The sequence below is a fragment of the Coregonus clupeaformis genome, chromosome 34, assembly GCF_020615455.1.
Source record: "Coregonus clupeaformis isolate EN_2021a chromosome 34, ASM2061545v1, whole genome shotgun sequence".
In the NCBI taxonomy this organism is placed as follows: domain Eukaryota; kingdom Metazoa; phylum Chordata; class Actinopteri; order Salmoniformes; family Salmonidae; genus Coregonus; species Coregonus clupeaformis.
In genome coordinates, this window is record NC_059225.1 from 18240234 (window position 1) to 18256933 (window position 16700).

General features: G+C 41.1%; 1 protein-coding gene across 1 annotated transcript in view; it reads right to left on the reverse strand.

Moving 5' to 3' along the window:
* Window positions 1-16700, reverse strand: part of cntnap2a (contactin associated protein 2a) — a 195564-nt gene that overhangs the window by 91044 nt on the left and 87820 nt on the right. The window contains exons 18-19 of the mRNA XM_045210319.1: window positions 16131-16258; window positions 7060-7230 (exon numbers count right to left, since the gene is read on the reverse strand). Coding sequence (XP_045066254.1) covers window positions 7060-7230; window positions 16131-16258 — 299 coding nt within the window. The remainder of the gene's footprint in view (window positions 1-7059; window positions 7231-16130; window positions 16259-16700) is intronic.

Below are 16700 nucleotides of genomic sequence, written 5' to 3' on the forward strand. Positions count from 1 at the left end.
AGAAATATGAAGAGAGAGAGAGAGAGAGAGGAGGGGGGAGAAAGATGGAGAGAGAGAGAGAGGGGGAGAGAGAGAGATGGAGCGAGAGAGAGAGATAGAGAGAGAGAGATGGAGAGAGAGAGGGGGGGAGAGAGAGGGGGGGAGAGAAAGACATGGGAGCTGGAGGAGGAGGTGTGTGTGTCCTAAGTAGTAAAGCCAAGATGTCTGACGTTTTCCCCCCAAGGTTATTCATCACTACTAAACACTCTGCCACAAAATTGTGAGTGGATGAGGTGAATTACCCCCATTAAACCTAAAGCTCTTTGAAATCTGCTGAAATGTAATTTGTCATCCATCATCAAATTGACAGCCACTATGCTGCCCTACAAAGGCAAAACGCAGTAAACACGAATTTGGTAAAAAATATTTTATCTGTTGTAACGGCCAGGTATATTATCTGATTAATGTGGTATTTACTTTCCTGACACAAGAACAAGCCAGTTGATCAAAATATACAATGGAGTATCAGAAATTGCTGTCTGTCTAGACAGAAAAATACTTTGAAGTCAGATTTTTCAGCAAAACAAATTACTGTGTTTTGCCTTTTTTAGGGCAGTATGGTTAAATAGCCATCTCGTCATTAAAGAACCGTGGCTAAATGTAATCCCCTGGAATTTAGCATTCTCAATCTGAATACAGTTGAATGCCCATTATTTTTTTTTATTTGAGTCATTGGAGTATAGTCGCATAAAGCACATGAAATGTCAATCATCGCTTTAGAGCCATATAGAGAACTGAGAGGGAAGCAGTCAGGGATTTTTTAAAAGTCTGAACAGAAATATCAGACTTTGTTTTCACAGTGCAAGAAAGGGAGGAGGGTGGAAGAGGGAAAAAAGGGGAGAAATTGAAAAAGATGAGAGCGAGAACAAGCCAGAGAGACCAACGAAAGGAGTGTAAAAACAGAGGAAGAAGCCACAGAACAGGGGGCGCTGTTGGAAGCCAAGGATGTAGCACGCGTCTCCCTATCGCTCCTGAGTTAGTGACCAAATTTATATATTTAACTTTGCAAAACTGCATACATTTCTGTTTGCCCAGGCGTCTGAAGAGACCCATAAACAACTCAGTTCAAGTTTAATAAATTTAAATTCGTAATGACATCAACCCGACCAAAAACAGAGTCTGCAAGAGCAGGCCGCAACAAGCCTGCAACTTCTCCCGACTCACCCCGCCACCGAACGCTACCAATGCCGGCCCCACGGAAACACTGACTGTGGAGATGCTACAATCCGTGATAGGCACCCTCAAAGCCGACATTTTCGGAAAAATTGACTGTCTCTCTACCAACCTCAGGTCAGAGATATCAACGATCAAAGACGAGCTTAAAAAATCTGTCGAGAGTATACAGAATAAGCTCGACGCACATGGGGTGACTTTATCGGATTTGGAGCGAGGGGCTACAGACCACGGCACTCGCATTAGCGAGCTAGAGGCTAGCGTCGGCTCATTGACAACTAGGGTGGCATTCCTCGATAATAGATGCGAAGATATGGAAAGTAGAATGCGGAGGAACAACATTCGTCTACTGGGAATACCGGAGGGAGTGGAGGGCCCAAGACCCACGGAGTACATGGCCCAGCTACTTCAGGAGCTGCTCGGGCTAGAGGAGAAGCCATTGCTAGACCGGGCTCACCGCACTCTGCGTAGCCGACCCAGGGATGGAGAACCCCCACGACCATTTGTCATCAGGGTGCATTTCTTTCACGTCCGCAACGACATACTGAGAAGATCGGGAGAAGCATCCCCTCTTCTACATAAGGGTAAAAGAGTCTCGATATTTGCGGACTACACAACAGCTGTGGCTAAGAGGCGGGCTAGCTTTGGAGCTGTGAAACGCCAACTACACACCTGCCCGGGCGTGAAGTTCGGCCTCATCTACCCTGCGGTTTTGAGACTGACTTTACCGGACGGTTCCATGCACAGATTCGAGGACCCGGCTATAGCGGCAGATTTCATCAACAAGAACGTGAAAGCGGCTGTTGTACCGCATGGTTTGTAACAAATGGTTGGCTAGCTGGTCTTCCTAGCAGGCTAGTTAGCAGGCCGAATGGGTGACTAACGAAGCCATCTCTGCTGGGTTCATCGACATATGAATGTCATTCTCTTCTTTATCTTTTTATTTCCAGCCCAGGTTTGCCGCCTCTAATGCCAATATCTGGGGGTCTGCATGGCTGTTTCAGTCTGATTATTTACCATCTGCGTCGAGGTTAAACCTCTCTTAATCGAGGATAGTTTTCCTTAGACTCTATTGGGGACCATTCTATTCATGTTTGGCTTACTCTAGTTAAATGGTCACTAATCTTAGGTAGCACAGAGTAAGAGTTATCATGCTTAGCTCTAAACTTTCTTCGTATTTAGGGTTTTGCTTGCATCTCATTTGGGGAGATGCTTCGGCAAGGGCGGGTGTGAGGGAAGGGTTTGTTCATGTATATAGTTTGTATATGTTTTTTGTGCCTCTTCGTTTGTCTTTGTTTTTTTACATTTGCGCTTTTAGGTTCAACTAAGATCTTCAGTTTACATTGTACCTTGTCCTTTACACATCCTCTCTCTCTCTTAAGATATGACTCAGCCTAGTGTAGCCCATACTGCTGGAGGGAATGGCTTTAATTTTCTTACTTGGAACTGCAGGGGCATAAATAACCCAGTTAAACGTAGTAAGGTACTACACCACCTTCATCATTTGAAAGCTCACATCATCTTTCTCCAAGAAACTCATCTGAAGGTATCACAACACTCAAGTCTTAGGTGCAGATGGGTGGGTCAGGTGTTCCATTCCTCATTTCAGAGTAAGGCGAGAGGGGTGGCTATTTTACTTCACAGATCGGTACCTTTTACATGTTCTAAGGTGATCGCAGATCCCCATGGTAGATATATAATTGTCAGTGGTAGGCTGCTCAATACAAAGGTTCTTCTTGTTAATATCTATGCTCCTAATTGGGACAACGGTGATTTTTTCAAATCGGTTTTCTCTACACTCCCAGATATGTCCACCCATATGTTGATTTTAGGAGGTGACTTTAACTGTTGGTTAGACCCACAATTGGATCGATCCTCCACTAAACCTACCACCCTATCAACCTCAGCTAGAGTTGTTCGAACCTTTATGTCTGAATTCGCAGTCTCAGATCCTTGGAGAATGGTTAATCCAACTGGGAAAGCATACTCTTTTTTTCTCATCGGTCCACCACACTTTTACGCGCATAGACTACTTCCTTGTTGATGACCGGCTCCTCCACTCCATAACTTCATGTTCATATAACCCAATTGTTGTATCTGACCACGCCCCTGTTACTATGGAAGTAGCTTTTCAAAATGTTGACAATCAGCGACCGCCTTGGCGACTAAAAACCCAACTGCTCAGTAATGAACACTTTGTCAACTTTGTTTTGAGTCAAATCGACTTTTTCATGATTACAAATAGAACCCCAAACATCTCTGCGTCTACTCTCTGGGAAACTTTGAAAGCTTATATCAGAGGTGAAATTATCTCCTACACCGCACATGAGAACAAATTGAAAAGGAATAGGTTATCTATGCTAACACGCTGTATTGCCCAATTAGATGACATTTATGCCGTTTCACCATCCCCAGATATTTATAAGGAACGTTTAACTCTGCAAGCAGAATTTGACACACTATTAACAGACCAGGTTACTGAAATGCTTGTCAAGTCTAGGAGCACTTACTATGAACAAGGAGAGAAAGCCAGTAAATTATTAGCTCACAAGTTACGTCAACAATCATCATCATCTCAGATTACAAAAATTCGTACATCATCTGGGATATCATTAGATCCTGGGGGATCAATGAGGAGTTCAAGAGATTTTACCAGTCTCTATATACCTCTGAAAGTAAAGCGGATACACTGGAATTGGATAATTTCTTCCACTCACTATCTGTGCCTTCGGGTCGGCCGGGATTTGGTAAAAAAATTAGAGCAGCCGATCACTGTTGAAGAACTGTCTAACGCTGTCAAATCCCTTCAATCTGGGAGAAGCCCAGGGCCTGATGGCTACCCGACAGAGTTTTATAAAAAGTTTATCACCAAAATAGCCCCTATTCTAATTGAAATGTACAATGATGCATTTGTAAATGGTGCTCTCCCACATACTCTCACTCAAGCAACCATTTGTGTTATTCTTAAAAAAAACAAAGACCCTCTTGACTGTGCATCATACCGTCCAATTAGCCTGCTAAATGTGGACTATAAAATTCTAGCCAAAACTCTGGCAACGCGGCTAGAAACAGTCCTCCCATCAATTATCTCTCCGGATCAAACAGGATTTATAAAAAATAGACACTCATTCTTCAATCTCCGAAGATTATTTAATATTATATACAATCCTTCTGTCAACAATACCTCTGAAGCCATTATATCCCTGGACGCGAGAAAGCGTTTGATCGGGTGGAATGGAAATACCTTTTTACACTCTAAATAAATTTGGCTTTGGCTCCAAATTCATGACCTGGATAAAACTTCTGTACTCATCCCCCAAGCCTCTGTCAGGACTAATAACACTCAATCAGATCGCTTCCCTCTGCAAAGATCGACACGTCAGGGTTGCCCTTTAAGTCCCTTACTGTTTGCCCTCGCCATAGAGCCACTTGCAATAGCACTTCGCTCCAACCCCCTCATCAAAGGCATAGTCAGATACGGGCACGAACACAAACTGTCTTTATATGCAGATGATTTATTAATATACACATCCAATCTTTCTGTCTCTGTCCCTGCTGCCCTTGCCACTTTCGCATCCTTCGGTCACATATCAGGGTATAAACTAAATCTCAGTAAAAGTGAATTGATGCCACTTAACATGGCTACAAAAAAATCCCCTTTACATAACTTGCCATTTAAAATAGCACACAGCAGTTTTATTTATCTCGGGGTACATGTCACAATTAGGTTTGAAAACCTTTTTCAAGCCAACTTTGCTCCTCTCTTAACCCGTACTAAGGACGATTTGGAACGGTGGTCTTTGCTACACCTCTCCTTAGTTGCTAGAATTAACTCTATTAAAATGAATACTCTCCCTAAATTCTTATACCTCTATCAGTGCCTTCCAATATTTCTACCCAATACATTTTTCAAAAAGATCGACGGCCTAATTCTACCCTTTATATGGGACAAAAAGCCTCCTAGGATGCGAAAACAGCTCTTGCAGAGGCCCAAACCAGACGGCGGTCTAGCTCTACCAGATTTCAGATTCTATTATTGGGCCGCTAACCTTAGGATCATTCAGTACTGGTTGCAGAGCAGAGTAATATTCCCACCCCCAACTTGGCTGGAGATGGAGGCTGCCTCGTCTACACCGGCATCACTGTCTTCCCTCGCTCACTCCTCTATTACAGGCCCTTACTCCTCCTTCACCAACAATACATGTGTCAAAACAACATTGAAGATCTGGAATCAATTTAGGCGCCACTTTGGGTTTCAAACAACCTCTTCCTTGGCTCCGGTAGCCTCAAACCCAGCTTTTCCCCCCATCTATGATCGATGGTGCTTTCTCAACATGGTCTAATCTCGGTATTAAAAGATTCAGAGATCTGTATACTAACAATACATTTAGTACGTTTCAACAACTATCAGCTAAATTTGGTCTCCCCAGACATCATTTTTTAGATTCTTACAAGTCCGGAGTTACATCCGCAGCATAGATCCAGGATTCCCCAACCTTTCTAGTGGAACACAGTTCGACACATTTCTCACCCCTCTTCCTAATCAGAAAGGCACAATGTCAATAATCTATAGTCAAATTTGCTCACTACAAGCCATCTCATTAAACAATATCAAATCCTCTTGGGAGGAGGAACTGGGTGAGGAAATATCTGATGAACTATGGGAAGAGGCACTCAAAAGGGTACATAGCTCTTCTATTTGCGCTCGACACGGCCTCATCCAATGCAAACTCATTCATAGGGCCCACTGGACCAAAGCAAGACTATCAAAAATTTACAAGGATGTGAACCCTAATTGTGTTCGATGTAACCAGTCCCCTGCTAATCATGTGCACATGTTTTGGTGCTGCCCATCTCTGGTTGGTTTCTGGAAAGACATCTTTAACACACTCTCAGAATTAAGCGGCACACAGATCGAGCCAGACCCTCTCATTGCATTATTTGGAGTTTCCTTACCCACAATACAATTGACCAAAATGAATAAGGATGTAATTGCCTTTGTCACGTTGTTAGCGAGACGATTAATTTTACTTAGATGGAAATCCTCTGCAGCCCCTTCTCATGCTCTTTGGATTAAATCTATTTTGAATTGCATAAAGTTGGAGAAAATAAAACAGACACTCAATGGGTCTGTAGACAAATTTTATGCAAAGTGGGCTCCCTTCTTTTCTTATGTCAAAAGAATACATTTCCCTGCAGTTCCAGAGTGATGTATATTTATATATTGGTGATGTAAGAAGCCTGGTATGTGCATATACGACATCTCGGATGTTAAGGACGGTAATAACTGTGCTAGCTGACCTATAACAACTGGATCAAAACAGATATTCTTCCTTTTTTTTTTTTTTTTTTTTTTTTTTTTGTGTTTTATCTTATTTATGTACTTAATGTCTATTTTTTCTTTCATGTCTGTCTCTCCATGTTTTGCTGTATCGTTGTCTTCAAATTGTTGTTCCATATTCATACCAAATAACTTTCAAGTGCAATTATTTACTAAATGCTGGTACTGAAAATTCAATAAACAAAGTATATAAAAAAAAAGGAAAAGCATTCCAGGTGAAGCTGGTTGGGAGAGTGCCAGGGGTGTGCGGAGCTGTCATCAAGGCAGAGGGTGACTATTTGAGGGATCTTAAATATAGAATATGTTTTGATTTGTTCGGCACGTTTTTGGTTACTACATGATTCCATATGTGTTATTTAATAGTATTTATGTCTTCACTGTTGTTCTAGAATGTAGAGAATAGTAAAAAATAAAGAAAAACCCTTGAATGAAAAAAAAAAAAAAAAAAAAGAAGCCACAGAACAGAAGAGTGTGCTAAATGAGAGAGAATAGGTACAGTTACTTACTTTTGAGTTCGAGGCGTATGAAGTCGGTGTTGCCGAGGTTTTCCAGGAACACCCCGTAGGGAGCGCTGGTCTTGAAGTAGAAGGCGATATCAGCGCTGGTCTCTCCCTGGAAGGTGGAGAAATGTAGATAGGAGGAGGGCGTGGTGAACGACGCTGCGTTCCAGTAATTACCTGGGGAAGAGGGGAAACGCAGGGGAAATGGAGGGGAAACGCAGGGGAAAAGGAGGGGAAACGCAGGGGAAAAGGAGGGGAAACGCAGGGGAAAAGGAGGGGAAACGCAGGGGAAAAGGAGGGGAAATGCAGGGGAAAAGGAGGGGAAACGCAGGGGAAACGCAGGGGAAAAGGAGGGGAAACGCAGGGGAAATGGAGGGGAGAAAAAGAGGATGTCAGATGACCTTTGGAGGAACAAAAGCTCATGGCATGGGGTTCAGCTTTGCTCTCTCTCTCTCTCTCTCTTTCAATTCAATTTCAATTTAAGGACATTATTGGCATGGGAATTATATGTTTACATTGCCAAAGCAAGTGAAATAGATAATAAACAAAAGTGAAATAAACAATAAAACGTTTTACAGTAAACATTACACTCACAAACATTTCAAATGTCATATTATATGCAAATAGTTAAAGTACAAAAGGGAAAATAAATAAACATAAATATGGGTCTCTCTCTCTCTGCATCTTTCTGGGAGGAGGAAGGGGAAGATGACAAAGAGAGGTAGTGTGAGAGCGATAGAGAGAGAAAGAGAAGCTATGTGCACACTGCCCACAAAATGAGGTGGAAACTGAGCTGCACTTCCTAACCTCCTGCCAAATGTATGACCACATTAGAGACACATATTTCCCTCAGATTACACAGACCCCCAAATAATTAGAAAACAAACACAATTTTGATATTGGGTGAAATACCACAGTGTGCCATCACAGCAGCAAGATTTGTGACCTGTTGCCACAAGAAAAAAGGGCACCCAGATAAGAACAAACATCATTGTGAATCCAACCCATATTTATGTTTATTTATTTTCCCTTTTGTACTTTAACTATTTTTTCATAATATGACATTTGAAATGTCTTTATTCTTTTGGAACTTTTGTGAGGGTACATTTTGCTTTTAATTTTGATTGTTTATTTCACTTTTGTTTGTTATCTATTTCACTTGCTTTGACAATGTTAACATATGTTTCATATGCCAATAAAGCCCGTAAATTGAATTGAATTGAATTGAAAGAGTGAGGCAGCATGTATTGTATGTTGTTATCTGTTCAGTGAGATCTGTGTAAAGCTTCAATCTAAAGACTTCATTCACACAGAGACACTTACGAGACTGTGTGGTTATTTGTATGTGTGAGTGTGTGTGTATGTGTGTGTGTGGGATGGCAGATGCATCTGTCACTTCCAGCCATGCCCTGAATAACATTAAATCTGCCCCTCCCTCACCCCTTCTCTATCTCTCTCCCCCTCTTTTTTAAATCTCTTTCTCTCTTTCCCTCTATCCCTCTCTGTTTCCCCCGCTCTCTCTAAGCCTCTCTGCTCTGGGATGGGATGCTTGGCAAGAGTAGGAGTCCAGTGCTTTTACAAAGGAGGGCTTATCACACTGTCCCAGAAGCCGCACGCATATGCACAAGCACACGCAAGCACACACACACGCACACACACACGTACACGCACACACACGCACACGCACGCACACTTGCCACCTACTGGGCCCTTTTTTATTATTTGAAGTCTTTGCTATTTAATAACCATTACCCAGAGGCAGACATGGCTACAGAATAGGATTAACTTGGGACTCGATGCAAGAGACTCACACACACAGGTCCTGGCCGTTCTGCCACCCTAGGCGAGACAAAAAGAATGGCAGGCCCTACAATAATAGTCCCAGTAAGCAAAATGACATTGAAAAGATGTCTAAAATATGTATTTTCCCAGACATTGAAGTTAAGTTCAATTTAGGTTCTGAATCAAAGACAAAAATATGTATTTTCTGGACGTTGATATCAGGTTAATCTTCTGTTCTGAAGGAAAATATGTAATTTATAGACGTCTATGTTTGTGCCAAATCAAGGCTTGTCCAGACCGGACTAAATCTGAACCAAACATAGACGTCTATGATTGGTTCAGATTTGGTCCAGACCGGACCAAAAATCAACGTCCGTGGACATGGAAATCAATGCCGGTCTGGACTGCACAAAAAAAAAGACGTCCAAAAAGCGTCAGCATCGGTCCGTGCTTACTGAGGTATAGTCTACAGCAGGGATGTACAAAATTGAAACCACTGATCATAACATTGGGTTGTCGTGACGTGACTTTCATTAATATGGCAACTGTTATTTATCGAATCAACTAACTATGTTTAATTGTCACTCAATTAAATTAATCTAACAATTAACTCATTAGGAATTTGGGGCACCACGGAAGAAGTTGTTTAACGAGTTACCATCTCCCGAATTAAACTCTTAGAAGATATATATGTTATATATCGATAACAGTCACTTATTAAATAATTACCTCTTATCAGTCTCATTCTGAACGTCGCATAATCCTTGAACCTGCAAGAACCCTAACCTTATTGATGAATCAGCAATACACACATTGGCTCAATTATTTATTTACTAACTAACTCAATAACAATTCCAGAATACATAAAACACTAACATTATACAGTAAATACAGTCTAGCGGACTAACAAAACAGGACAGTTTGGTTATAACACGATGGTGGATTCAGAGAGAGGGGGGGAGGAAGAGACAAAGGAATTCACCTATCGGACGTTTCTTAACTACGCTCACGGAAATACAAATGCTTAGCACCCGCTCATTCGGATTAGAAATGCAACATGTATTTACGTGTAGCTGTCCTTGATAGTTGAGCTGATGATGTAGGACTCTGGTTTGCCCACCAGAGATCCCAATGTCCTTGGTAGAGTTTTTGGTCATAGTGTTGGTTAGAATGGATATTTCAGCATACCCTGTAGTTCGTAGAGTTGATCTGTTAGAATTAATACTTCAGAAGTACCAACGGTTGTCTGAGAGGGATTGTCCTTCCCAACTCATGTCTTTAGTGAAAGTTCTCTAGACGACTATACATGCCAGCTGCAGACTGGTAATGCTAAGGTCTAGTGCGTTGTCTTCTTCTTCACCTCGTGTAGAGGATGAGAGTTTCAGAGTTTCTCACCATTTCAAACGTGTGGACTAACGTCTCCTGTTTTCTGGTCTTTCTGGTCTAACCATTTTGTAACGTTTAGCTCACGCTTCACGTCTGCTGGTCTGGTAGAGATTCAACCATTTGCAACATCCGGCTTACACCATAATCTGCTTGGTCTAATGTTAATTTGTTTTTCAAGGCTTTTTATGCCCTCGGGATAAAAGGGGCATTCCATTGTTTGTGCTCATCTGGGTGTGGCCACTGACTGAGAACAAATCAATATGGAAAACAATCATCGCATCTAGAATACTAAAATCACATTGTTGTCTTCACAAAAGTATTATTATACTTAATAATTTGTTTTATGCAACAATTTGATGCAAACCTCATAACTGGGAAGAGCACACCCCCAAATATACAGTTATGTTGTTCCACCGTCTTTAATGACGACACAACATAGTAACGAATTTGACATTATTGTTTTTTAAGTTCCCACTGACCATTTCCCACATTCTTTGAAGTAGGAATATTGTTTCATTATTCACTTTTGGATGTTGGAATCTTGGCGGGAAGACTTCCTTTGTTCCACAGGGAAATTCCCTCTCCCAATACTGCATGGCACAGAAAATAAAGTTTCTTCAAGGAATTTACGACCGGTCATAAAACTGGCCCCCAGGAGAGGGGGTGTTCAAACCTTTGCCTAGCCAGCATCTTTGATCCTCAGCCCATGAGGGCAAGTCATGACAGGGTAAAACTCCTGTCCATTTTACTTTGGCCTGACATGTTTTTAGGTTATGTTATTTGTTAACATGTCAGTGCATTTTTTATTTGATTGGGTGCCATTTAGGTTAGGCTGTTTGATCGGAGAAACCTGCATGATGTAAAAAGGGTCCGTCTCATTGCATTGTCATACATTTTACCTCCAGCCTGTAGGCTTAGGAAAGGCCACATACTCTTTCTACCATATCCTATATCTGCTATATGATTTATGTTAGATCATTTTTGGGACGGAACGTTGGTGGAGCGCCGCAGTGGTGCGTCTCTCCAACAGCACCCTGGAGAGGTGCGCTCGGAATGGACAAGATAAATATTTGGAGTCCCTGCCTTTGACAAAGTGGGCACTGCTTATCATAGGGCGGCATCAGCACTCACCTAAAAAGCCCATATGCCACTGGTTGGGAGAAAATGTCATTGTTTTTGGACAGAATTAATTATGTGAGGTTTTATGTGTTGTTGGAGGTGCGTCTTGGTCAGTTTAGTTCAGAAAATGCTGCCCTCGTCAATCTGCCGCCATAGGAAGACGCCTAATCCTGTCTAATGAGCGGGCCGGCCCTGCACACACACACACACACTCACACACTCTTCCAGCTATGATTGAAGGTCGTGTCCTTTGTCCCTACATCATGTGGACATGGTAATGATAGCGTTTGAAAGGGTCAGAAACTTTTTATCCTTTCTTTCTTTCCTTCATTCTTCCATTCCTTTCTCCTTTTAAGTTTGTATAATTTAGTTTGATTTTCTATTCCTTTTATGAAAGGCCTCTAATTGTATTGCTCTGAAGAGAAAAAGTTTAAAAGATTGAAAAACACCCTTAAGGTGATTGACACAAAAGACCCACGTTGAATTGAGTACGTGGGTGTGTGTGTATGAGCACGTTTACACTCACTCTTACACACACGCGTGCCCACACACACGGAATTACCATAATCAGTGTTTCATCTAGAAATACAGTACCAGTCAAAAGTTTGGACACATCTACTCATTCAAGGGTTTTTCTTTATTTTTACCATTTTCTACATTGTAGATTAATAGTGAAGACATCAAAACTATGAAATAACACATATGGAATCATGTAGTAACCAAAAAAGTGTTAAACAAATGAAAATATATTTTATATTTGAGATTCTTCAAAGTAGCCACCCTTTGCCTTGATGACAGCTTTGCACACTCTTGGCATTCTCTCAACCAGCTTCATGAGGTAGTCACCTAGAATGCATTTCAATTAACAGGTGTGCCTTGTTAAAAGTGAATTTGTGGAATTTCTTTCCTTCTTAATGTGTTTGAGCCAATCAGTTGTGTTGTGACAAGGTAGGGGTGGTATACAGAAGGTAGCCCTATTTGGTAAAAGACCAAGTCCATATTATGGCAAGAACAGCTCAAATAAGCAAAGAGAATGTTACAGGAGGGGGTCGCTCCTGAACTGCGACCCCCTCCTGTAACATTCTCTTTGCAATAGGTGTCATCCTCCGACAACCTTAGGCACCTCCTCACTCACAGTCTGGACTAATCAGTATCCTATTGGTGTCACCTGTGTCTACCTGTTCACCTGTGTATTTATGCCCTCACTTCCCTGTGTTCCCTTGCTCAGTTTTCTCTGTTGTTTCTCTATGTCCAGCAGTACTACTCATTGTCTGATCGGAGACCAATGTACAGGTACTTGAGAAGTGTTCTCCCTGTTTCTTTATTTGTTTCAGTCGTAGGTAGTATTTCTTTTTTTGTCTGTCAGCCGGTTTTTGGAGACTTATTTGCTCTGCCTTTCTTTTATCGTGTTAAGTCCGTTATTTTGTATTCTGGCTTCGGGACCACCAGTAAAGATCCTTGTTTCACCATCTCTGCCTACTGTCTACTGTATATCCTGCACCGCACCTGGGTCACACCTCACCTCAACCCTTACAGAGAAACAACAGTCATCATTACTTTAAGACATGAAGGCACACTTAACCAGCATGGCTACCACAGCATTCTGCAGCGATACGCCGTCCCATCTGGTTTCCGCTTAGTGGGACTATCATTTGTTTTTCAACAGGACAATGACCCAAAACACACCTCCAGGCTGTGTAAGGGCTTTTTGACCAAGGAGAGTGATGGAGTGCTGCATCAATTGAGATGGTTTGGGATGAATTGGACCGCAGAGTGAAGGAAAAGCAGCCAACAAGGGCTTAGCATATGTGGGAACTCCTTCAAGAATGTTGGAAAAGCATTCCTCATGAAGCTGGTTGAGAGAATGTCAAGAGTGTGCAAAGCTGTTATCAAGGCAAAGGGTGGCTACTTTGAAGAATCTCAAATATAAAATATATTTTCATTTGTTTAACACTTTTTTGGTTACTACATGATTCCATATGTGTTATTCCATAGTTTTGATGTCTTCACTATTATTGTACAATGTAGAAAATAGTAAAAATAAAGAAAAACCCTTGAATGAGTAGGTGTGTCCAAACTTTTGACTGGTACTGTACATGTTTCACATTGCAATACATGTTCATATAAAGTCATTGCCTTTCACAATGCAATTCTCACATTACTTTTGATATGATTATTTTCTCTTTTGTTAAAAGACAATTTAATATTACTTAATCAGACTGCTTTTAATTGATGATCACTTAAAGGTTTGGTAAACCTATAGATTTTACATGTAAACTGGATTGTCTGCTACAGATTTTGAGAACTACATAATGTTTTTTTTTTCTCTGTAAAGTAGAAACATAAAACGTATGATATATACTCAAATGTACTACTATGATGATGACTATTATGATTTTACTTCACATTAAGTAAAAAATAAATCAGATATTGACAAGATTAGGAATGTACTGTCTGTAACTAATCATACAGTACGGGGGGTATGGCGTTCACACTGCTTTACTAAAATTGCATTGGCCAATACAATACTGTAATACCGTAATATATGGCTTTTATGTACAGTAGCAGACACTTTTATCCAAAGTGACAACAGTCCAGACATTTTGGTATGTGATCCCAGTGGGAATTGAACCAACAACTCTGGTATTGCTATTGCCATGCTCTTATGAACTGAGCCACGTACAGAACCACTTCAATACATACATACAATACTGTAAAATACAATACACGATTACAATACAGGTGGAAGTTGTATGATTGCCATCCCCATGAGCGTACCACCCATATTAAGGCCATGGATGAGGTATGCAATGATTTCAATCCAGACTTATGTCTGGCTTGGATTCGCCATGCCAAAAGGTTTTTCCTCAGGTGCATGAACAATTTACTGCCATGTCGATGAGAACTGTATGTAGTTCTCAAAATCTGTTATAGACAAACCAGTTTAAAATCTATAGGTTTACCAAATGGTTACGTGATTATCAATTAAGACCAGGTGGATTAATTAATAGTCAAATGTATTTTAACAAATGAGAAGACATTAATGTGAGCACTGCATTGTGAAAAGCAATTACTTTACATTCAGTGCCTTCGGAAAGTATTCAGACTTTTTCCACATTTTATTACGTTACAGCCTTATACTAAAATGGATTAAATTCATATTTTTCCTCATCAATCTACACACAATACCCCATAATGACAAAGGGAAAATAGTTTTTTTGAATTTTTGCAAATTTTATAAAAATTAAAAACAGAAATACCTTATTTACATAAGTATTCAGAGCCTTCGCTATGAGACTCGAAATTGAGCTCAGGTGCATCCTATTTCCATTGATAATCCTTGAGATGTTTCTACAACTTGATTGGAGTCCACCTGTGGTATATTCAATTAATTGGACATGATTTGGAAAGGCACACACCTGTCTATATAAGGTCCCACAGTTGACAGTGCATGTCAGAGCAAAAACCAAGCCCTGAGGTCGAAGGAATTGTCCGTAAAGCTCCGAGACAGGATTGTGTAGAGGCACAGATCTGGGGAAGGGTACCAAAAAATGTCTGTAGCATTGAAGGTCCCCAAGAACACAGTAGCCTCCATCATTCTTAAATGGACGAAGTTTGGAACCACCAAGACTCTTCCTAGAGCTGGCCACCCGGCCAAACTCAGCAATTGGGGGAGAGGGGCCTTGGTGGTGACCAAGAACCCGATGGTCACTCTGACAGAGCTCCAGAGTGCCTCTGTGGAGATCGGAGAAACTTCCGGAAGAACAACCATCTCTGCAGCACTCCACCAATCAGGCCTTTATGGTAGAGTGGCCAGACGGAAGCCACTCCTCAGTAAAATACACATGATAGCCCGCTTGGAGTTTGCCAAAAGGCACCTAAAGGACTCTCAGACCATTCGAAACAAGATTCTCTGGTTTGATGAAACCAAGATTGAACTCTTTGGCCTGAATGTCAATCGTCACATCTGGAGGAAATCTGGCACCATCCCTACGGTAAAGCATGGTGGTAGCAGCATCATGCTGTGGGGATGTTTTTCAGCGGCAAGGACTGGGATACTAGTCAGGATCGAGGGAAAGATGAACGGAGCAAAGTACAGCGCGATCCTTGATGAAAACCTGCTCCAGAGTGCTCAGGACCTCAGACTGGGGCGAAGGTTCACCTTCCAACAGGACAACGACCCTAAGCACACAGCCAAGACAACGCAGGAGAAACTCCCCAAATACAGGTGTGCCAAGCTTGTAGCGTCATACCCATGAAGACTCGAGGCTGTAATCACTGCCAAAGGTGCTTCAACAAAGTACTGACTAAAGGGTCTGAATACTTATGTAAATGTGATATTTCAGTTTTGTATTTGTTATTTTATTTGCAAAGATTTCTAAAAACCTGTATTTGGTTTGTCATTATGGGTATTGTGTGTAGATTGATGAGGTAAAAAAATGATTTATTACATTTTAGAATAAGGCTGTAACGTAACAAAATGTGGAGAAAAAAAAATAATGGAAAAAGTCAAGGAGTCTGAATAGTTCACAAATGGACTGTATACAGTATTGCAATGTGAAACATGTATTTCTAGATTATACACTGATTAAGTTTGGTGAAAAAGTGACTATGATTTTGTGTGCTGTACTTAATCAATTGAAAATGTGCTTAGAGTTTTGAAACAACTGCCTTTTTGATTATCTGTTTCGAGTTTTGTACTAAGCATTGTGAAAATGTACCACATACTTTTGAAAATTGCTCCAAAGTGACTGAAAAAAACTAATAACAGCTTGAGGGGTGGAACTCACGGTCTCCTTGACAACGGAGCGGCCCGACTGTGAGCTTTGCCTCTGAACCCAGCCTGTTGGTGTCACCCACGGCAACCTGACTGACTGGCAAATGGTCCTTATACACCAACAGACCACTGTCCTCTCTCCTGGGAAGGAGAAGAAAGAACAGATGAAGGAAGAGAGGAAAAGGAGGAGATAGTATGTTTCTATATTATTATTCTTGCAGAAAGATAACAAATACTGTGGAATGAAGAAACGGGAAAGAGACAGAGGGGGAAAAACCTGTAAAGTGTTAAAGTTTTAAATAAATGGTATTTGTTCTGAAGCAGCCTGTATTTGTCCTTATTATATGTTTGTTGTTCTCTGCCTTTTTTGATAACTAATATATGGAGGACACAATGGGAACCAAGAGTGTGTGTGTGTGTGAGTGTGTGTGAGTGTGTGTGTGTGTCATGCCAACTCTATGTGTAATGAGGGGAAATAGAGATGTGTGTACTATAGATCACGTACTCACTCAACCGGAGAAAAAAACATTAATACACACAATATTAATGGAAAGAGGGAGAGAAGGAATAACACTCATCTGTT